At 39.5% G+C, this 23,999-nt stretch overlaps 2 protein-coding genes across 2 annotated transcripts; one reads left to right on the top strand and one right to left on the bottom strand.

Annotated features, from left to right (window-relative positions):
- The first annotated feature begins 3,183 nt into the window (after nt 1-3,183).
- Nucleotides 3,184-8,767, top strand: LOC140936016 (uncharacterized). The gene is made up of 6 exons (XM_073385597.1): nt 3,184-3,200; nt 4,397-4,477; nt 5,036-5,476; nt 5,515; nt 5,797-6,198; nt 7,469-8,767. Exons 3-6 carry the CDS (start codon nt 5,045-5,047, stop codon nt 8,668-8,670), a joined length of 2,037 nt encoding a protein of 678 aa, XP_073241698.1. The 5' UTR covers nt 3,184-3,200; nt 4,397-4,477; nt 5,036-5,044; the 3' UTR covers nt 8,671-8,767.
- Nucleotides 8,768-9,493: 726 nt separating this feature from the next.
- On the bottom strand, nt 9,494-22,093 carry LOC140934809 (uncharacterized). Its single transcript, XM_073384371.1, has 16 exons — nt 22,090-22,093; nt 21,381-21,556; nt 20,681-20,796; nt 19,895-20,031; nt 18,708-18,790; nt 16,142-16,264; nt 15,473-15,566; nt 15,283-15,374; nt 14,994-15,028; nt 14,415-14,561; nt 13,587-13,658; nt 12,571-12,690; nt 12,332-12,454; nt 11,892-12,021; nt 10,797-10,912; nt 9,494-10,351 (listed from the first exon to the last, which is right to left on the bottom strand). The coding sequence occupies exons 1-16, from the start codon at nt 22,091-22,093 to the stop codon at nt 9,604-9,606; spliced, it is 2,316 nt and encodes a 771-aa protein (XP_073240472.1). The 3' UTR covers nt 9,494-9,603.
- Between the last annotated feature and the right edge of the window lie 1,906 nt (nt 22,094-23,999).

The raw sequence follows: 23,999 nt of genomic DNA, 5'->3' as shown, positions 1-23,999 counted from the left end.
ACATTTTTATTGGTCAATACAATCAAAATGATAGGAATTCTTTTGAACGTTGTGCACTTTCAGGTCCACAAAAACATATAACAAAGGAGTCTGACGGGTTTCATAACCATTCCACTCAATTAACTATGCAGGAACGAAAATACACCAAAATTTCCTGGCATCGAAATATGCTACTTAAGAATAATATGAGTCATTTATAACGTTTTTATTAAATAATCTATCACGGCTATTGAAAATTTAAGGTTTGAAATATATTTTCGTTTTAGTCGAATTCAAACATACAAAATTTTTTACTTCTTACGGAGATTGTTTGCTAAACAACAAACTTTAAGTTTCTAGTGTTGCATTTTCAGTAGCTGGTCTAGATCACACAAAATTAGGCGTTGATCAATTTCAGAGTTTTTTGTTTATTGTTGTCATAGTGATATCGATTTTACTTAAAACTACATTTTCACAAATTTCAATACATAGCCAATTACTGGTGAAAATTTTATAACGATCGGACAAAAAAAAAACACTTTTAGGGCGATTGAAAAATATCGGTATGGCCTGTGAAAAAAAAAGAAATAAATATATAAAAGAAAATTGTGCGTGTACGTCCGTAGAGAAGGTGGAGTAAAACGAGAGTTGAGCCACAGCAAAACGAGAGGGAAATTTGATTTGCTTTGCAGGCTTAAGCACAGGATCCTTTGTCACCGTCAAGAGGGTCGCGAAGGTTTTGTTCGATATTTTTCTTTGTGAGCACCCCAAAAACAAAAATTGCAGGAGAAACGAAGAAAAGGTTTTCGAGGTAAGCAAAGCCGGTTTTGTATGTTATGACCAACAAGGCTCTGTCAGCTAGGTTGTTTGAAATGACATTTTCTTTTTTTTTCTTTTTTATAAAGAAAATCTCTCTCTTTCTCTTTCTTTTGTACCAGAAGCCATCATGTTAGCAGAGAAAAAAGAATCACGCTTTTAATTGTAATCACATTTTTCTATAGTTCGTTCTGTTGCCGGGGTCCCCATTGTCTTGAAACTTCAGACTGTTAAAAAACCAAAGACTGAAGTGAACAATAGCATTCAGTTATTGACGACTGTTAATCTTTCTTTAAAAATTATTTTGCTTCTTCAGGGACACCCTTAGGGCGAAGCGGCGAAAGAAACAGGTAACTATAAAACTAATACATAAATATAACTCCAAAGCTCAGGTTATGAAACTTATGTCAGTATTACATTGTACTCTTTTGTATAAAAAGGTCTCATAATGAATCAAATATCTTTTTATACCATTACTCAGTTCACCCTGGCCTGCGATCACTCATCGCAATATATCGGTATAGCGTCAGTACCGTTCAATGTATTTTCAGTTAACGGTATACGAAAAAATCATCTTATGAACTGATTGAATAAGTTAAATGTAGGTCGGGCCGGACGGGAAAAACCGTGCGCCCATGATGACCGAGGGCCCTTAGTATGATTTTAAACTTTCCAGAAATGTGCTTCTAATAATGTGAAAGATCATTGTACGAAAAATTTGATTTATACCAAATTTACTTAGTGCAAATATGGTGCAAAAAAGTTCAAACTAAGGTTGAATCAAGGGCAAAGATGGTACATACCGCATTTGCTAACGAATTTACAACCCCATGTAGACTGGTATGCAAATCAGTGCTGTATTTACCATCTTTGCCTTTGATTTCCTCCTCGTTTTCACTTTTTTGCACCATATTTGCCCCGAGAAAATTTGAGTAAATCTAATTTTTCGTGCAGTATATAATAGTGAAGTTAGCACGCTACGGTTTTGAAACTGACTCAATTAAAAATTGATCAGTCAATTGCAAATGAGCCATTAAAAGGTAAAATTAAATGTTTTTGTGAGTGTTGCAATAATACGAATTGAAAACTTCAAGTCTAGTGTCATTTCTTTTGCAGTAGCGTGAAAGCTACATGCAGGGTTAATTTTTGGAGGGTACTGATCGAGATTTATAGAGAGTGTACAAAACGTGTCTGGGTCAAAATCATTACGATTCGCAAACAAAAACGATATAAAAGTAAAAAAGCTTCGGAAACGGGAATCCGCCATTGATACAATTGTAGAAAGAAAAGTGCCAGTAGAGCAACAGATCATGATGGGACATTCTCTCTTGTGTAAAGTTAATGAATTAAAAAAGACAGAAATAAAAGAATGAAACTCCGTAACTGGCAGTTACTAAAAAATTGTGCATTTTGTGATAATCTAATCAAAATTAAGTGAAACGATTTATTCAAGAACTTGTTAAGTGCGATATAACACATTATTTGTCCTCAGATAAGCGAGTAGATACTGCTTAAGAAGAGTATAAAGCCATGGAAAATGTTGATCATGTAAAGTGTTGAACATGACGAAAATAATTGTTGAGTGAGGTCCGAGTAAAGCAAGAATATATATAGATTTTGAGCAAGAAAAATCTCTCTGTGCTTGCTTAACTTTTTTCCTCCAGTGACAAAATGATTATTCTAAGACGTTTTCTACTTCGGTTCCTCTGCCGTCAACCAGTTATTCCGCTCTTTCTCCTGGTGGCTGGAGTTCTCTATATGAGCAGTACATGGTCATATTCTGGTTGTCTCTTCAGCGGAAATATCAGCGGACAGCCAATGAAGGTGAATGTTACATATATCAGCCGACTAATTACTAACTACTAAGGGGACCAGATCCCATCAAGGGAAGCTAGAGTAGAGGAGATTAGAAGCTGTGTTCCTCTCAGGGTTAGACTAAGGGCCCTTCGCGTGTCGCTTAGCTTCTGGGAACGCATTACGTCAGTGTTTTATAGCTTACTGTGACGTCACTAAACATGAAAAGAAAAAATGTCCCGTAAACGCGTCCGCTTACCCATGTTATAGGCCTATTTACCTAAAACCAAAAAAATACACCCGGTTATAAGCCCCCCGGGTATAAGTCCCCCTCCGTTCATAAGCCCTGCTGACACCCCTTGTTTAAGGTACGTCGATAAACTGCGAAACAGCCTTTTCCTTTGCAAAGGCGCTTCTTTGAAAAAAGTCCTAAACCAACGTTATTATTAACATGCTTTTAACAATTTTTTCCAGATTTCACTGAAATAATTTTTTTGTTTTTTGGTTTTTGTGTTTCTTTTGGACAGGAGCCAGGGAAAGTTAAAGCTATGGATAAAATGGATAAACTCGAAGCGTCTGCTCTGGTCAATACAAGTCAGAAAACGGAGCCGGTAAACAGGAAGGAAAGGAGGGGGGAAATTTTGACGAAGACTTCTGCTTGGATTGTTAGTGGGGACGCGCCGGTCAGCTATTGGCCATTCTTTTTTTTTTCTGCCCCCAGTAACCGTCCTAGCCTGCGTTGCAAACAGTCTAAATCCCTGATATGACAGAATGTATCGAGTTCTCTATCTGGGTCTCGAGTGACAAGTCCGAATGCAACCCAGGCTAAAACAGTCCGAGAAGTCTTTGCAAAAGTTAACTAGGCCCAGTTTCCTTCTCGTTTCAAAAGTGGCGAATAAAGAAAAAAGGGAAAGGAGATTGGGGAGAGAAGGAAATAGACCTTCCCTCCCCCTCCCCTCCTCTTCTTACGTCTGCCACACAGGCTAACAGACGTTATTGCCCGGGCCAATCAGATTTGGTATGAACAATGAATAAACTAATCAGATCTCGAGCCAAATACATTTTTGTAGCTGACGATAAGCCCAGGAAAACACAAGCAAGCAACATGATAAGCACAGTTGGTTTTTATTTCTGATTGGTTGAGAAAGTGTCTCGAAATGTTTTATAATTGGGCAATCACTAAGAATATATAACAAGGCAAATCATAAACAGTCAAAAACCACTCATTTGCACCCTTTGTTACTGCCGCTAACTGTACCACCGCAACAGGCGCGTAAATTACCGCTTATAGGCTCCCCTCCCACTTACAAGCCCCAGTCTAGCTTGTATTGAAATGAATTTGATTCATTATGACGTTTTGAAACTTCATTAAAAACCACTAAACGCAAAACGTATTTTCATGAGCACTGCTATAGCCGGTTTTGAAGCGCTTTTGGTTTTTGGTTCGCTGCTATAAGCCCCATCGGATATAAGCCACTCCGTTTGTAAGTCGCCCTATTGAAACCCCTTGCGAAGATGTATAAGGCCAGGGGCCCGTTTCTCGAAAGTCCCGGTAACTTTTCGGGCCCGAAATCAAATATTCAAATCGAAATATAAAGAATATGAGCGCGGGTCCTGGCTAGCAAACTGCTCCATTTTGTTTCACTAACTGATAGTTTTATCATGCTACATGCAAAACTTTTGAAACCTCGATCTTTAATATAAACGGAGACGGCTTACCGGGCCCGTTAATTATCGGGACGTTCGAGAAACGGGCTCCAGGGCTTTTGAGCGGCAGCTATTACAGTAAAATTTTTTTCCACCATAGGGGATTAAGGTCGGGGAACAAGAAAAGGAGCACGTTAATGCAGTATTGCAAAAGAGAGAGGAAGACATCGAATACATTCAGGTAAATAGCCTGGGCAGCTGACGGAATTAGCATGGGAGTGCTGTTCTTTTTTTGTTTGTTTTCCCTTTCAACTTTGCAAAAAAGAATTTTGCTGAATCGCGGTAAAAGGTTTCATATTTTTTAAGGGTTTGACCCCATGGTATACGCTTTACCAATGTAATACTCTACTGTCTGAGTTTCAGACATTTCAGGCTGGAAAGTGGAGAGGAGAACGAAGCGAACACAGATCGAGGCCTCTTTGTGTCCTAGAGAGCCTGGGGAGAGAGAAAAAGAAGCGAGCGGGGGACGATGGGAAGACGAAAGAGAGGAACAACTCCCATCCTTTTCTCTTACTACCATCCACCGCACGCTATTATTATTATTATTATTATTATTATTATTATTATTACTGCTATTTTTATATTGGAATACCCAGCGGGAGCCTCTACGGAGGAGCCGAGAAGGCTGAGTTTGAAGTACAGTCACGTTCATATATAGTTAGCTACCCTGTGTACACTATTTTAGGGATCTCTTATAATTTTTTAAGCGTTTCTTCTTTAACACGCTCCTTCCCGCTAGGAACACGACATGGATCTCCCCGGTGGGGACTTGCCGTGCGGAGTTAATGAGAGCTGTCACAAGTTCATTGTGCGTAGTTCACATCAGGCGAAATTGATTTGTAACTCGTACGGTTCTCGCTGCAAAGGATTTGTTTATTCAAAGAGATCAGGAATATTTATCCCGAAAGGAGAGTTGCAAAATAAAATGGTGTTTACAACTGGTATGGAACTGTTTGTTAAGAAAACGTTCGCAGAAAGTGCCATGACAAATGAAACTTGCGCAGTACCACTTGACCAGTTTCAGTCCCTGGACGACAGCTGTCATCTACCCGAACTGGACCCAAATGATGAAAGTATCACTAAGCTTATTAAGAAACCTGGGACACCACTTCAGTGTCCAGGTTCCCAGCTGACCCGTTATCGGAGCGGAGTCTTGGAAGTGATTGACCATGGAGGTAAAGTTAATGTTTTTTTTCTTCAATACCTATATGGGGCAAGGGTGTGTTGGGTAAAGGGTACTGCTAAATTACACTTGTAGTAGAATGAGCCTTAAACAAAAATATTGTTACCTTGGGAAGCACGTATAAATGAACTCCAAGAGGTCACTAGATGCCAGCGCGGTTCGACGAACAGTATGTAGTTTCCCTCTTTTCGGTTGAAATGAAAAAAAAGGAACCCGCCCCAAGTTGCTCATTTTTATCGGAGTGAACTATACTACTTGACCCTGGGCAAGAAAATTGACCCATGATTTTCAAAGTATTTTTCTCTCTCTTTTCACAGCTACAAATATCTCGTCTTTGATGTATCAGTCAATTTTTCGGCCACAACACAAAGACTGGGGAGTTATTTTTGGGGATGAAGTTAGCCTACAAGCAAAAGATGGTCAATTCAGACTTGATTCAGAATTCATCCGCGTTAAGCTCACCACCGCTCAAGGTACAAAACACGTAGAATACCACGCGCAAGTCGTACCTAAGCCCCTGCCTGTCAATCACAGAAAAGAAAACGGACTTCCTCTTAGCGTTTTTATCATAGGCCTCGATTCTTTGTCAGCGGCGCACTTCCAGAGAGCTCTTCCTGAGGCTTACAAGTTTATGAAAGAAGAGATGAACTCAGTGTTCCTAAAGGGTTATTCTGTTGTTGGAGATGGCACTACTCCTGCATTGGCAGCTCTTATGACAGGTAATATAAGCAGGGGAGGGAGGGGAGAGCTGGTACAAAGCAAGACACATACTTTTGCTAACTCCTCACACCCTTTTGTTGCCCACGTGCTTTATTATATGTTTACGCTCTTTTGAAATCGGAACTGGATTGTATTCGGCCTGAAGGAGCTCTTGTTCATTACTCCCAATGCAAATAACGGTGGTACTTAGGATGGATTCATTTGCAACCTACGCGTATAGCTGTCGCATTTACCCGCTGGATTTTTTTATTGTTTTTAGGCTTAAAAACAAAAATAGTTCCAGCGGGCCATGCGACCGCTATACGCGTATGTTCTAAATAAATACACCCTTAATTTTAGGACTCTTTTCGTGCTTGCATTCAATCTTTTGTTTCTTGTCGTTTTTTACCAACGGCGTTTAGCGTAGCAACCGGCAAGCTCTGGTCGTGTAAAGAAGCGCAGTTTAGAATATATTCTACAGGATAGAAATGGCCTAGAGTTACCTTAAAACATGATAGTTTATTATGATGAAAAGAAAGATATGTAATTTTTTCTCGAAACAAGAGAGTAGTATGGAAGAGATAGACTAGTCCCTTTTTCAGAGCGGATATCTCATTTAAGATGGCAGAAACAATTGAAATTTATGACGTCACGAATTTGTGGCTAGTTTTACTGGTTTGGCAGATTTGAACCTTATGTTTCAATACTAAAACCAGAGAGCACCGTCAGAACACCACACATACAATCTGACCATAAAGAATATTTTTTCGTGTATAAAGGAATGTGTGCTGCATTGCTATCGCCAGCTCGCACATACCAGACACCGTTGACACGGACGGTCCGGAAAAAGTTTTGAACAGACGAATTTTTTATCGCTGTGAAATCCATTTACATGAAACCGTGCAAATTTTGTATCAGTATTGTTTACATGAGTCTGTACTAATTTTTGCTAGTCTCAACGTCGGAATGGCTTTTTTTTCAAAAGCGCGCGACTATGCTCCAGGCTTTTACCACAAAAACTGTGCAATACCTTCCACGGTTGAGGTGTTTACACAGGTTCGCGCAAAGGTTGAACCACACTGGTCAAATATTTTGACCTACCTCTGATCAGGAAAAAACAATTGCCACTTTGCCGTTTTTTAAAAAAACCTTGCACGGTTCCGCGGGTCCCGTATAAACGAAAGGCGGACCAGTGCAAGTTTTATCACTGGTTTTGTCCGATTAAAAATTTGTCCAGACCCTTGTTAAAGGGGTCTTAATGTCTCCCCTATTCTTTCACTCTTCTTTTAGGTAAATTTGAATCCGAGCTTCCGGAAGCGCGCAAAGGATTTGCGGGCTCAGAACCGCTAGACCGCTGGTCACATATATTCAAGGACTTCAAGGCACAAGGTTACGCCACTCTGTTCAGTGAAGACGCCCCATTTTACGCTGCATTCAACTACCGTTTACATGGCTTCAAAGAACCTCCAACGGATCATTTCTCTCGATATTTCTGGGAAGCAGCGCATACGACCTCGCCGCAATGTGTTCACAGCAAGCCACAACATCAAATCCATTTTGATTACATCACGTCATTTCTGGAAGCTTATCGAAATCAACTCAAGTTTGGATTGTTTTTCATGTCAGAAATCTCTCATAACAATTTAGAAAATGTTTATTTCTGCGCGGATAATTTTGTAGCTCTTCTAAGACATTTATATGGAGGAAATCTTTTGAACGATTCCTTGTTGATAGTTATGTCAGATCACGGTGCTCGGGTTGGTGACGTAAGAGTGACTTTGCAAGGAAAGCTAGAAGAACGTCTTCCACTGATGTCTTTTACATTCCCAAAATGGTTTTCCCAACAATACCCCAGTTTAGTTGAAAATTCTAAAGAAAATAGTAACATTGTGACGTCACCCTTTGATCTATATGCCACCTTTAAACACATGCTAAGTTACCCCCAAGTTCCCACTAACTTGACGAGAGGTAAAAGCCTTTTCAGTAAAATTAATAAATCTCGTGATTGCGAAGATGCGGGTATAGCCGAACATTACTGCCCGTGCATACAATGGAAGAGTATCGACACACGTACAGATCACGCGCGCAGTGCTGCTCAAGCAGCTGTTGATCACGTGAACAACCTAACTGCATCAGACGCCCAAGGCTTACACCTTTGTTCGCGTTTACAACTTAAAGAAATCTTGGCAGCTCATCAAACAATTCCAAATGTAAAGGTGGCTCAATACTTAGGATCGTCTGATGTTCATGGTAGAAAACCTATGTTTTCAAGAGGCACTGCGACGCTTGGGCAATGTTTATATCAAATACAGTTTCAGACTGTACCTGGGAATGGTATATTCGAGGCCTCAGTGAGTCTCCAAAGTGGTATTTTTAGGGTTACAAGTGAAATGAGCAGGATAAACCTTTACGGTGACCAACCCAAGTGCATAGTGGACAAAAGTCCTCATTTACGAAAGTATTGTTTGTGTAAAGATTATAAAGAAGAATAAGCACAAAAAATGACGACAACAACAACAAAAAAGGGGTCATTTCAGACAGCATAAGCTCAAGTTCCAACAACATTAACTTTGGAAACTTTAGTAAGAAAATGACTTTTATTTGCATGAGAATTAAAAGAAAATATTTTTTTAACACAAACTTTCCACTTGCTCTCGTTTTGCAAGAGACGCTAGGAAATGATCTATCTCATAAAGGAACTAGTTTAACTCCACCTATGAACTATTGTCACTCTTAAAAAAACAATAAGACTTCGTAGTGGCTCAGTTTTGTTATATCACGTGCACGAAGGAGTATTCTTGCTCACAGGGCGTCAAGTTTCGCCACTGCAAAACGGTTCCCTGAATAGCTTATACCTGCAGACATTTCTCCCGACCCGGTTGAATATCCCTGATCCTTTATGACCACTGAGCGATCCATCAAGCCATCGATAAAGCACCGCCTCCCTGCTTTGATTTTGGCGGGAAACTAGATTCAAAATCCTTAAAAAGAGACAAGTCAACAATCCTCGCCTAGGTCGCTTCGCGACCTCACTAAAGCTCCCATCCCTCGCTTAGGGGTTACTGACAAACTTTTAAACCGTAATACTGATTAAAGAGATCAAATTGGTGCAGTTCTAAAGATCAGTGTGCATGAAGCAAGAAACATAAAGCGACGTTCACTTTAGGTCCCGGTTGTTCAAACGGTGGATAGCGTTATCCAACGGATAAATCAGTATACAGCCGATAAGTATTGGGGAAACCAATTGCGTTATCCACTGGATGGAGATTTATCCACTGGATAACGTTATCCACCTTTTGAACAACTGAGGCCAGAATGAGTTTTTTTATCCTTTTAGTCTTACTTGTTTATGAAGGGAGGAAGGGATGGGACCTTCCCAGACCTTGTAGGCTACTCTCCCTACTGTAGTTGCACCATTTCGTTAGTTATTTGCGGTACCGAGCGCTTGACTGACGCTTTTCGTTGTCCTTCTCACTGTGCGCTCTGATTCTCTTAAGCTCACCTTCCAGAAATGTTTGGTCTAACGGGGACAACGCTTGCTTACCCTCCTTCCTCGGAGACTTAGTTCGTTTAAGTTCTTTTACATTCTCAGCGCGCTCTTCAGTCACTGCTCGCTTCCGTGGACTATGGCGAGCATCGCGGCTTCTGTATCTTCTACTTTCATTGCCCTGATCTTCGACTGGTTGCTTTTCTCTCTCTTTTTCGAAACTCCTGTGGCTTTTTGATGAAGATGAAGGCCTACACTTTGTTGTTTTATCGCTATTACCTTTCCACGTACTGTGACCCTTATGCGTATCGTATTCTGGTAACGAGTTAGTCCTACTTCTACTGCTATGTAGTAATGTGTCTTCCCCAACACGCTTATCGCTATGTAAAGTACCAGGATGAACAAGCTCTCCTCGAAAATTCACCTTCTCGTCTCTTTGATTAGGTTTCTCTATCTCCCTGTAATCTCTACTTGTTTTTCTTTTACTGCTTTCTGCACCACTTTTTTCGACCCATTCCTCGCTACTTTCACTAGAATCAGTTCTCGAGGACTCGCTTTCACTTGAAGAATTATTTGAACTAGAAGATGAAGTAGAACTGGTACGCTTGGAGCCACGACGAACCTTTGCTTTAGATTTCCTTTTCTTTTTCTTGAGAACTTTAACCTTCTTCTTCTTTCTCTTTCTACTAGTTGAAGAGACAAAACAAAGAAGTTGTAATAAATGTGACTCGGAATTCGTACGTAAACCGTGAATATAACAAAAAGCTGGACAATCAGCGAACAAATAGGAACAAACATTCATCTCAAACAAATCGAAAAATACCAGTTAAGGCCATTTCATAGTTACAAAAACTCTCACTTCCAAAACGAGGCTAAGAGAAAAGGAGGCTTGAAGCAACTCGGACCGTTCCCCGAGCTGACGGGTCTCTAAATGAAAAGGAATCACGTTAAAGTGAGCTCGAGAACTCGCCCCATTTCTCGACCAATCATAATTTGAATTCAGACCAAGCGTGACTTACTGTCGCACGCTTTCCAGAACTTGCCTTCATCTCTGATTGGCGCATGACGTTCTATGCAACTTACATAATTGGCGACATCACAAAACGTTCTACTTGGAAAACGTCTCCATACCTATCATTTTTCTTTCTTTTTTTCTTTGACTGAAATTGCTCCTCCAAAATAAGTTCCCTCACGTGACTAAACCTGCTCTTAAGCCCTTTGTCCACTCTTGCAGCGGCCTGCTCTTTCTTCTGACGTCAGAGGTTAGGTCAAAGGAAGAAAACAACGAATTGGGGGAGATGGGAGGGGTGGTGCAATATGGTTGTAATTTGTTATCACGAGCCAACGTTGCGGGAAATCGTGTAATAGAAGGCAAAAATTGTAAGAGTGGGAATGAAAAATGAAAGATCATTTGAGACAAAATGGTACGATTTATGAACAAGACATTCCAAATGAAAGTAATTCGGTTAAGTGTTTAAATTGAGTTGTGACAAAGTAACAAAAATAAAGTAAAATTTGATCCAAATTGCATCAAACCAGACAACAGAGGGACAGGGAACAGGGTAATGGATATGAAACAGTTAAAGTGACAGTAAGTGTTTGTGATACCGTTCAGATGAAAAAAGCACAACATATAATTATAAATGAAGAACATGACAACAACAAGTGAACGGTCGCAATTTTTATTTCAAAAGCCAAAACAAACAAGATACAGAAAGTCATTTAGTAGAAATGAGAGTTACCGCAAAAATCCCCGTACAGCATATAGATTTCATTGTGTGTACGATCACAGAAGAAGGCAGTGAAATTAGAAAATCGAATCGTCAGCCAACAACGGAACGATGGGGAGCAAGACATGTAGAGAGAAAACAGGAAAACAATCGCATTAGCAAGAAATATCATTAGTTTATAAAACGTCCAGTAATTAAACTGTTAATTGCTTTCAACTGACTTTATGTCTCACTTGGGGAGCAGGAAGGCGAAATCAAAATCTGAGCTGAGAAATAGCCAGGAGAACTCTCCATGTACGCGCCTACAAAATGAACGCTTGGAAAAGGGTGATTTCGCGCATGCGCTACGAAATCTGATGGACACTCGTTTTCCGAGTAACTAACCTGTGCACATGTGCTCAACCCTGTACTAAAGTCTAGAGGTAGAAGGGAATAGAAGGGGGTGGGGGCATGGATTGGTTTGTAGTAATCAAGTAAGCAAGCACGTGTTACGCACCTGTTCCTTAACTCTGATTTGCAGCTCGATTTTGTCAAGATGATCTCTCGCTGTTTGTTGATTGTTATCAATTTCTAATGCCTCCTTAAAGCTCTGTATAGCTTCTGACAGTATCCCTTCTTTTTCTCGTCTAGGAACAAAAACACGACAAAAACTTTGTAAAAACCTGCAATACATATGCGAGATTCGTTTCATATTAAATTACAACAATTTTTTGAGGATTTGCGGGACGAGCCAAAAGAACGTCTTCGAGCGGGGCCTACCACAGTTTCAATTTTAATACATTTTATGACATACATTGTAACTCCTTTACAAGGCAAAATAATGTACGTCAGACAGCTATTTGCTTTGTCCGACTGCAAGTCAATGGTGATCTTGTAGGATCGACATATATCCTTTAACAAAGGAAAAACAGTGACTGCAGGCTTGCAGTAACTTACTGTATTCCCTGTTCCACTAGCGTGGCAGTGAGGTATTTGTTGGCATTCCTGTGACTTGGACAGATCGCCAATGCCGCCCGGAAATCTTTGATAGCGGGGGTGAGCTTGTCGTCATTGGCATATCTAGATATGAAAAAGCAATTTGAGTTAGATTCCTGGAAGAGTCAAAATAGTCCTGAGAACACTTTTTTAACAAAATTATAAAAGACTGAAGAAGTTTCAACTTCTAAACAACTCACAGGGCTCCTCGAGCTACCAGTGCCTCCACATTTTGACCATCAATCTGTAGCGCATGCTCAAAATATTTCATAGCAGCCTCGTGATTTCCCGTTTTAAAATGCTCCACACCTTTGGCTGTCCTTAAAAACAACAGATAAACAGTGGTCTGTAGGTAACCTGTACCAAGTTCATTACAAATAGTGATGAATGAAGGAAAAAGTATGCCCCGTGAAAGAAAAAAGTGCCAGTATTTAATCTGCCTGGCACCAGACTAACATCATTTCGCATAGTAAGGAAGGGGACTAAGTACGTGTTGTGGTTTCCATACGGCTCAAGAAAACCTTGGTCAGTCAACCAATAAAGTTTTATAATTGAATATGAAAAGAACAGGCAGGGTGCAAAGAAAATCACTTTTACAGCTTACTTCGGGCAAGCTGAAGCTAGCATTTACTAGCCCAGACGTCATTTCAACTAACCCCAAAAGCTTTTTGTTCTTCTGTTATTCAAATTCCTCATAAAACATCACTTGCCCATAGGGCAAGTTAAAAACAGAATTCACTAGCCAGGTAGCAAAATCCGCTAGCCCCGGGCTATCGGACAGTACTTTCTTTGCACGCTGACAGGTTTCAGTTATTCCAAAGGCTATCCACCGGATAAATCATTATCCCATCCCTAAGTACTAGGGAAACCAATTGCGTTATCCAATGGATGGTAGACTACAAGTAGTCCCCATTTTTCCTCAGGGATAGTCGAGCGAAACGCGCTAATGGATGGTGATTTATCCAGTGGATAGCGTTATCCACAAATTTAACAACTAGGATCAGAAGCATAGCTTTTTTTCTGATTTCATTTCTTTTCTCCTAAATAAAGGTTATGCACTTGGAACCTGGGTTAGTGGTAACTGCCATGAAGATAAATGTTCTTATGTTGCATGCAGCTTACATGTAATTAAAAATCATTCTACGACTTGATATAATTTATTGCTATTAAAAAATGGCGTTGACAATACAATCAATCAACCAATAGAAATTCTTACGTTTCCATTGACCATTTGGCAGACTGCCGCCTTCTCAGAGGCTCTGCATAGTCACCCTCTGGGCAGTCCTTCCTGTGAAGGAAATACACACAAACTACATTTATATGTAACAAAAAAAAAATGTAACAACAAAAAACAATAACTTTGAATGCTCCAATCTTTTCAGATCTTGTATAAGCTTAATTCCACGACTGAAAACGCTTTTTAAGGTTAAGACTATCCAACTTGACATTAGACAGGGTTTTAAATAGGTATGGGGAGACAGAGAATAGAATTCTACAATTAGTATAACAAAATAAATTACTGTGAAACTAACAAAACCGTGAACACCAGAAATTTTTATGGAATGTTATTGTGTTGCGAGAAATAAGCCAATAAGGTGCAAGATACCTAAACCGCAAACAGCAATGGTAATTAGTTTGTGGTTTTGAGGTTTGCTTGTGTATCCTGAACTTTATTGTGATTGGTCAGTACACAATCAACATTCCTGAAAATTTTCAGGTTTTCACGGTTTTCTGAGTTTGACAGTAAACTCAGCAAAGTAAGGTAATTCTCACGTTTGCTACTGGACTTGTTTAAAACAATCTTGACTGTTCACAGTCCCCTATTTTTCGGTACGATTGTCAGGATCCAGCACTAGCCGTTACAAGCGGCCATCTTGGTTTCAAAACTACCGAGTGTAGCCTGGGGACAAGTGTCAAATCTACTCAGGGAGCAAGGGATTGTTTGGGCGAAGGCAAGAAAAATCTACCCCCGCCACTATAAACCCCAGGGTCCACGCCTTTAGTAATGGTAAGAAAAATTGGGGACTATTTTGAATGAATGTACCTTTGGAAGCATCTCAATAAAGAACATGGAGCCGTGGTATCAATACCAAGGAGATCTGTAAGTGTATCTATATTCCTTGGGTTGTTAAAACCCTTATGTTTGTTCAAATGTTCTTCATAATTCAATCCATCTGGATTATCCTGTAACCTGCAAAATACAAAACAGATCAAAGAAAGTTACCTTAAATCTCTCCTGAAAAATCCACAACAACAAGGTTCAGATGTAACAACTTGTCAAAACATCACAAAACACATTCCTTTTCTCAAAAAGCTAACACGAGTCTCCTGGAGCTTAGTGGTAGAGTATCTGAGCCAGGTCATAGGTTTGACTACTAACAGGGGTATTCACATTATTTTTTCTAAGCTGCCCACGTCACCGACTGAATAAACATCTTTTTCATGCAATTACCAGGCTTTAAATTCACCACCACATTTCTGTTAGGACAAGACATGTCGCAAACTGTGTGAATGATAAGGTTTTTTCAGGCCAGCTACACTGTAAAATTAGGTTTTTGTGCACTACTTTCTTAATAAGTGTAGGGGACTGTTTATGAATAAAATATAATGGCATACAGTATACCTGGTGAAAACCACATCAGAGTCATCCACAACACCCTGTAAAGAAGGTGAAAGAAGAGCAACAAGTAAGCAAAATTAAAACAGTTATACTTGTCTAGTGTTGGTTAAATGAAAGAAATAAAATGAAAATCATGACAATTATTGCATGCAGTCGTACAAAGTTTTTAAAATCCTCGATTGGAAGGTTAAAGGGTGAACCAATGGGATAAACATGAACAAACAAGTAACTGGGATGCTAGAAAGTGCTTTCATGAACACCTACATGCAGTCTTTTATTGAAATGCACTCACCAAACACACATGTTTATGTACATCAGGTAATCTTGAATTTCTCAAAGAGATTGACACTTTTTCCTCCTCACCACTTACATTTGTAATTACTCCTACATGAAAAGAAAATGTAAGCCAAAAAAACTTGATGTCAGACAAATTAAAAAAAGTCCAAATTTTTATTAAAATGTGGGGCACATATGGTAAGTACCTCGAATAATATCACCAATCACATAAGCATCAGTTGGGTCTTTGTACTCCTTGGTCAGTTCTGAGCTGTCTAACTCTGATAACTTGCACAATGCCTGGGTAAAGCAATACAACAAGCAGCTAAGAATAGCTTGACGGTGAGTGTTAGAAACGCATTTTTCTGAGTAATGTAGATGGAGGCTTTTACAGTGTGCAGATATGAAATTTCTCTTCAAGAGTTGAAATTTTGTATCCCCAAGCAGCAATTGTGTACATTAGGTACAATGAAAACACCAATGAAGTACCAAACAATTTCCTTTCAATATGTTTTGGCTACAATAGGTGTGATTCATAATGTAACCATGGCAACATAGATCTTTTAACATGTGAAGATAACTTGTTATTTTCAGGTGTGAGTTCATAATTTCATGCAAAAGCTCACCGGAAATTTTACTGGTGTTTATAAAATCAAGGGCTTGTTCCCATATCAGATGCTTTGCAAGTAGCATTTAATTCAATGAGAATTTAAACAAATCCAAACCAAAGAGCGCTTCAGAGTAAACTGGTTCTCTGCAGCATGCAAGCATCCAAGATTGTTTGGAACAGCAATATTGAAATCTTCACAGTCCTTTTTCAACCTTGCTAACAGACTATCTTCCGCAATGTAATATTGGTTACCTTAATAATATACCTGAATATCAAGATCACTGAAGTCTCTATTGTACCCAGATTCCAACATAGTCAGTGTTACTATAATACCAAAGGGTCTTTTGTAAGTTACTTTACCAATGACAATGTCTCCTTCCTTTAAACACTGCAGAGAGAGTCAAAAAGTATAGTTTTAGTTTAGATAGTTTAGATAGTTTATTAAAATATCGAACATGGCAGTCCGTAGACTGAATTGCGTTACAATTACTTAAAACTAAGATTAAATAAATTCCAAAAATATAAATACTAATTGAAATTATAACAAAAAACATTTCTATAAAAATGCGAAAAACTCTCTATATATAACTAGGTACAAACTGGTCCAAAAAATTATGTACACGTACTTGGAATAAAAGTGTTCTTAAAACGATTTGTATGTGTACGGGGCATGGCATAAGCCCTGGACTGTCTTAGATTATGTCTGTGTTCTCTCTTAGGAGGTAAGACAGGCACAAGTTTGTGATCCGGGCATGACGTGATAGACTCAAAAAGCTTGCTACACAGGGCCACGCGTCTAGCGTGCAAGGTTACTAAATCGAACCTGACCAAACATTCTGAATATGACGCATAAGGACAAATGATGGAGAGCGCTCTCTTTTGCACTCGTTCGATGTCGTCACTAAGATACTGTGGAAGCGCATGATGGAAAACTGGTGCACAGTACTCTAAAACAGGTCTTATCACGGTGCAGTAAAAATTTACAATGTCGCTCAGTGGAACGTTGGCGCGCTTTAGAAGAACAATAAAATAAAGGTGCTTGTTCACTTTCTTAATCCACTCTGAGATGTGTTCATTCCATTTTAAATCTGAGCTAATAGTGACTCCCAGGATTTTTACACTGTTTGATACTGATAGTTCCTTGCCATTTATCACAATTGGTGGAAAATTGTGAGCGTTCCTTTTAAAGTCAATGCGCATCTCCTTGCATTTGTCAGCGTTCAGTTCCATCCTATTTTCAATCGACCACGCCTCAACAGCGGAAACTGCGCTTTGTACATCACTACTCAAACCTCGCGGTATCGTTTGGGCGATAGTTGTGTCGTCTACATACTTCCAAGTGAGCGCGTCGACCTCAAGATCGTTGATCATTAATAAGAACAACCAGGGACCAAGCTTGGTGCCCTGTGGCACCCCGGCGGGGACTAGGCCCCACTCTGACCGGCAGTCTGATGGCAGCTTGACATGTTGTTTCCTGTCTGACAGAAAATCCAGCACCCAAACGCGAACCCACCGTGGCATGTCCAAGGCTTCGATCTTTCTGGCCAACAGATTGTGATCAATAAGATCGAAAGCCTTACGATAGTCGAAAAGTACCACTCTAACAGCCGCGCCCGTGGCGTCAGTGGCTTGTGACCAGTTATGTACCATGGATATCAAAGTGTACAAGGTGGAGGATCTTGGAATACCGCCGTATTGGTTCGGGTCTATAATCTGCAACACCGCTGGACCGACGTATCTGAGTACCACAAAATCTTCCGCAACCTTAGAGATAGCGGGCGTCAAGGAGATAGGACGCAGGTGCTTAGTAGCATCTACCACGGGTTTTTGCTTTGGGAGAGGCACCACATCCGCAAGCTTCCAAGGGGCGGGAAGCCTTTGTTCTCTAAAGCTCGCGTTCAATATAGATGTGATAGGCTGTACGAGGATCTCTGCATATTCCCTCAAAAGCCAGTTACCGATGTCGTCAGGTCCAGCTGCCTTACGTGGGTTTAGATTGGATAGAGCGTATAGGACATCAAATTCCATAATTAAAGGCACATCGGAGTCCTCCACCTCTGTAGGGACAGCGTATAGGGGTTGGTAATGCTTCGTGGGTTCTAAGAACACAGCATTGATGGCGTTAGCTAGTTCAGCGTCACTTAGGCGATCGAAGCTATCCCCGAGCTGCAGGTTGGAAAGGAGACTTTCAGATGAAGAAGCGGGATTCATACTGGCGATTCGTTTAACTGCGCTCCACCACTGCGAGGGCTTGGTGTTCTTTAAATTATTCACTTTGCTTGCAAAGTATTTGCTGCGAAGTGATTTGCGCGCGCGGTTGACATCATTTCGATATCGCCGGTATTGTTCCATGTCTCCATGGTGGAAGGCGTGTTGACGGAGCTTAATGAGGTTCTTGAACCGCTCAGTAACCCACGGGGGATCATTCAAGTGAAGTCTGAAGTATAGTCAATCCATATAGGAAATACAGAAGCGGGTGACTGTGTTCAGGAACCAAGCTTGATAAAATTAACATGAACAGCCCAAACGGTTCGACAACCAATCAAACTTAACCAATCAGCATGCAAGAAATCACTCATTTATACAGCTGTATATGTAGTAAAAACCAGACTTGTCCTCTATGAATAATTAGCTTAGGCTAGGAAACAAAGAGAGCTCTGAATCAAGCAACATTGAATTATAGTTTAACTTGAAAACAGATTTTACCTAGAACACCTACAAGTGTAGTACACCTTTGAATGGATCTGCATTGAACTTGATGCAGAAAACAGCACGAATTGTGTGTAATTGCCTAAATAAATATCAGTACATTATGCAGGTTTGGAACTAACCTTGAACAACTGTGTTCTTCTGTAATGCAAAGGTATTTCCATTAAGGTTTCAAGAGGAGGAGTATCCGCATAAGGATCTAACACTGAAATATATCACAGTTCTTTCTTTTAATAAAGTCAACATCGCATGTTGTAGTCAATAATAACAGAGGTACTTTCACCTCCATCACTAAATACGTACCTGTACCTGGTTACAAGCCCATCCCAAAAAATTGTATTTCTGACACTAATTAATTTTTTTCTGATTTCTTTTGTCATAACCCTTTTACTGATAAGGAGGCTTCCCACTAATTTATCTACTTAACTTTTACATCCGTAAGCAACTAAACTGTCGAATCTTAAACAAACCCTTTTTTTATTGTGTTACTCTCTTTGACAATTAACCACTTTAGGTCATTTTTTACCACTAAATCCAGCCTTAATATATGTCACAGGCCACAATTTAATTCAGGTTAAACTTTTTTAACCTAGATTGATTCTCAATTTCCTTTGTCTCCTAGCCCTAATTCATGAATAATTAGGGCTAGAAGACAAAGGGAATCGAGAATCAACCTGGGTTAAAAAATTGTAACTTAAATTAAATTTTGACCAGTAACAAAACAATTGTACATGTTTGTTGGACAAATTATGTTCATTTACTTTGTGATGAGTGATACTTTTACTCTCAAATCTTTTTAAAATTTAAGCAATAATCTCTCTTACAACCATGTTCAGAATACTTTTGACATTCTAAGGAAGGATTTCCTGCATAAACCAAGGAAAGAACTGATCACCAATTATCTCGATCAAAGAGAAGTGAAAAAGAAGTTAAATGAGTGAAGTCTGAACAGAATCACAACCTTTACTTTCAGTCACAGAGTTAACTAGCATGTTGTTAATTTTCATATGTCAGCAACCCGCCTGAGATATAGTTGCCAGTACTGCAAGGGATACCATTCCAATGTGAGAACAGAAGTTGCAGGCCACAGAGGCCATCCCACTCTGCCACCACTATGTATGTATCCGGGAAGTTGCCCCAAGTTCAACTTTGCAGGCATGCCAGCAGTAAAGACCTACCCTGTTCCTATTCCTGGCATTGATGACAAACAGTATCCCAGGCAAGACCGCCATGTATGTGGCAGGTAGAACGGCAGCACATGAGGACCAAGCTCTGCGTATCCTCAGTATTTATGTACATGTACACTTACCTTCCTGGTTTGAATGCAAGCCAAAGTCAACTCCTCTTTGTAATTTCTGCTTCCCTTCCATGGAAAACAACAGGTCTGCTTTAGTTGCCACAAATCTTTTTATTCTTTGGTTGAAATCATCATCTTGCACACCTGACCTAAGTATATAAATAGGGAGGTTATTAACCCTTTAAGCCCCAATATCCACATACAAATTCTCCGAACTGATCTCTATACATTTCCTTAAAGAATGACTTGAGAGAATTTGATAAAAGATCAAGGCATTTTCTGTTAGGTGATCATTTTATTAATTCTCATAACCTAATCTCTTGACAATGTATGGATATCGTTTGGAGAAAATTGATGTTGGTCACCATTGGGACTTAAAGGGTTAAGCAAAAAATCGATACAAATGCATAGCTGCAGAAAATCTCAGACAGAACATGTTTTGCTTTGATTACTGATAAATGAACATCAGATCTCAATCCCTATGAAAAACCTTTTTATATTAAAATAGTCGACCTAGCTGTATCTACAGTATGTACTGTACATACATGTACTCCCCTACCAGCTGATCAATCAATGATTTTTTGACTCAGCACGCTTGATTACACAGGATGCCCATAAATTCACAGAATAACCAGCAGATAAGGAAGCATTCTCAAATGCCAAATGCAACTATAATACCTACAATGTAGAACCTAGCCATTCCATCAGTGTTTAAAGCATTGCCCTAGGTACAGGTGAAAAAAAATTGTGCATCTCTGTTCCTCTATACAGTCAATCTATACAGCCCCACCTACTTACTGTATTGCTTGTTGTCTATAAAATGGATGAAGGATTTCTCTGTCTTCATTAGATGATTGATGCATTTCACTTAGTTCTCCCAAATATTCATTTGTTTCACCTGCTGGGCAGCTCACCTGCAAACATTAATATTACATAATGTAAACAGTCATTTTTCACATAAAAAGAGAAGGAGGAGAATGAGGTGGCCTGCGAGCGCAGAACTTTTTGGGTGGAGAGAAGCCATGATGGGAAATACATCTGCAGGCTAAGGACAAGGAGAAGGGTAAGGCAGCAAGTCAAAAACTCAAAATCTGGAACTACCAGGTTGACAAATACTCTGACCTCTTGTTGAAGTTGTTGTTGTTGTTGTTATTCTTCTGTGATTATGACTTTTTTAAATAGAATATGGATGTAGATGTAAAAGGCACGCATGTCCACCATTAATAATTTTTTGTTCACACAATCTATGAATTAGTGTGCGTTAAATGCTTCTTACTAGGTTCCTATACAACGTACCAAGACAGGTTCTAAGAAAAATTGGAGGGAGCACAGTGCTCTAAACCAGTGAGATACAGTTTGCCTAGTATAAAATTTTCATAACAAAATCTGTTACTTCTAGTGGCTCAATGGCATACATAATGTATGTATAGCACAGGGGACAACCTGAATGCTGCTACAGTAAAGCCCTGCTATACACTCGTAAAAGAGCAATGTATACCTGAAGCTTATTTCTGAAGTAATTCATGCCCATGTTGCCATCTCTTCTAGGATTAAGAAAGTTAAGTACTGACTCTTCTCCATCACCATGCTCATCTCTTGTCAAAGGTATGAGGGAGGGTCCATGACTCACTACAGACTGTACAAAACGATCGATAAAGTTCTTTTTCTTCCAGTCTACAACACAAAATGAAGTAAAAATTATTGTTCACACTTGTTACAGTACATGTTGTAGAATCACTGACAGTCAAACTGAGCACACATTAATCTTAGGGTTAAGGGTACACTCCAAGCGTCTTGGAATAAATGCAAAACGGTCAGAATTATCTCCCATGGATAAGGTAATAAACATTAGGAAATCAAGAGGTATTTCCAGCAAGGCACACTATGAAGTAAGAATTTTGTGATTTCTACTGAATTCATTGAGCATAAAACTGAACTCTACTATGTTAGTTTATTGTATTTAAATTGGAATCATCTTTTAGTTAAGTAAGACCAAAGTGAAACAAGATTTCTCATCGTCTTTCTTGGTCCAAAATTAAGCTTATTTCAGATCATCAGATGCAGTCGACATTGCATTTCTGAACAGACTAATATGTGTTTGACGAAAGTGAAATAAAAAACTGCTGCAGCATTCTAGGATAGTAAAATCAGTAAAGTCAAGTTAAGAAATAAACTTTAATTGGCCAAAAAGGCTGCGCGCAACTTACCCATTATTCTTCTGTGGCTTTCTGTGACCTTTCCAGATTTCACCGTGTAGCGAGCCTGCATGCAATAAGCTGGCCAGTTCAGAAAATAATTCATATATATTCATCCAAAGAGTCTTGCGGAGCAATGGAGTTTGCTCCGATGCTTTATCTGGTACTTTGTAAACGACAAAAAAAAATTCTTTAACTATTTAAACCGATGACTTATTTTCAGAGTATCGTCCTGCTCGAGTTCCTTTCCAGGTTTCAGATAATTTTCCCGAGGAACTTTTATGTTGGGTAAATGGATGGTTTAGCCGACCAGTTCCAGTCCTCACTCGCCTTCAAAAAAAATCATCTACCAAAATCAGCACATAAACATTGTGGCCATGGATTTGTACGGCGTCTTTGATTGTTTGATGAAGGAGATACGGCTAGATAATACCACTGTTAATAATGTCTGCTAAGCTGTTGTCGTCGTTGGTCCAGACCAAATCCATCGAGCTGGTTTTGGCGCCAATCGCCTCTCAGGTTTGCTGATTAATTCTCGTGCAACTGAGATTTGTGTTCAGATAGCAAAGAACTGATTTATTTGCACACCTGACGCTAACGTTTGGTAACCAAACCATAATGAAGTATTCTCTACAAACTTAGCTAAATCTGAATTGCAGGGTCCGTTCTTGCTTTTCAGCAACCGCGTTTTTAGGGCGAGTTTGTATACTAAATGCTCTGCGCGCACGTAGTTGTCAGCTGGTTTTCATGTAACTTTAAAGCTCTCAGCAAACGCTGCTACTTTTCATTTTGCCTTAATTTTTAATATTTAATACCAAAACATCGTTTTGATATGACAAGCAGTATTTAGAGCGGCAACATTTCAAGGAATATATGTTTGCATTTTACTCCATTCCGCGCCAGGATCGCATCCCATACGGGAAGCAAATAATCTACAGTACCTCAATTTTTAATGGCATTCCGTAAACTGCCACTTATAAGTTCCTCCCAACCCCAGTTATAGGTTCATCTACCAGTAAACAACAAATAAAATACATCTGATCATAAGCCCCCCCTACCACCCCGCATATTAGACCCACTCTAAATGTATACATCATTTTCAATGTCACGCAACAAAAAAATAAAATGGAAACCGTCCCGGCAGTGGAAGAAGCCAAGAAAATGAAATGTTGTAAAAGACTAATATATAAACAGTCTCAAGGCTTTGTGCCCACAGTTTCTGAGTTATTTGCCAAAACATTACACACACCTTTGTAGAGCTTTGTATGGAGACGCCATATTGCTGTACTGTTTTGGTGCACCACATGGCCGCCGGAAATCAACAAAAACATCTGGAGTTCACTTTTTCTATGAAAGCTCTTTCTTTTTACTTGAGAACTAGCATAGGTGCGCATAAACATATTTTGTAATACTTGAAATGGTTATACTGCTGAGAATCAAGAGGAGAGACTTTTTTTTCAATGAGACAGCATTCCTATTTTGATGTCACGCACTGTGAAAACTCGAAAGTTGAAATTGCTGTATTTTCGAAATGAAACATGCTACAGGAATGGAAACTTGTACACAGCTGTACAAAGATTTACTTTTTGTTTATCTTCAACCTGGTGTAAATAAGAATTCATAAAACCTTGCTATTTTGACTTTACAATTTGATGACATCACAGTGAAAACCATCTATTGAAATGGATTTGATTTTATGACGATGTTTTAAAGTTAAATTAAAAACTAGTAAATGCAAATGGGTATTTTGATCAGCTCTGCTACAGCTTGCTTCAAATCGCTTTTTCCATTCCAGGTTATAAGCCACCTCGGATCAATATGAGCCCCTCTGTTTCTAAGCCCCCCTAAAACTGGGAGCAAAGATGTACAAGCCCAGGCCTCAAAAGTGGAAGTTTACTGACCTCAACTGAGTTGAGCATCCT

The sequence above is a fragment of the Porites lutea genome, chromosome 4, assembly GCF_958299795.1.
Source record: "Porites lutea chromosome 4, jaPorLute2.1, whole genome shotgun sequence".
Taxonomy (NCBI): Eukaryota; Metazoa; Cnidaria; class Anthozoa; order Scleractinia; family Poritidae; genus Porites; species Porites lutea.
The sequence above is the reverse complement of the archived record's forward strand: the minus strand, read 5'-3'. Positions and strand labels throughout refer to the sequence as shown.

Excerpts from the sequence above, each read along its gene's own strand:
- LOC140936016 (XM_073385597.1), top strand. The coding sequence starts at position 5,045 with ATGGATCTCCCCGGTGGGGACTTGCCGTGCGGAGTTAATGAGAGCTGT. Across the intron at positions 6,199-7,468 it reads ATTGGCAGCTCTTATGACAG|GTAAATTTGAATCCGAGCTT; the intron begins GTAATATAAGCA and ends CTCTTCTTTTAG.
- LOC140934809 (XM_073384371.1), bottom strand. Across the intron at positions 15,029-15,282 it reads TACATAAACATGTGTGTTTG|GGTGTTGTGGATGACTCTGA; the intron begins GTGAGTGCATTT and ends CCTTCTTTACAG. Across the intron at positions 10,913-11,891 it reads AAATCAGAGTTAAGGAACAG|AAAGAGCAGGCCGCTGCAAG; the intron begins GTGCGTAACACG and ends TGACGTCAGAAG.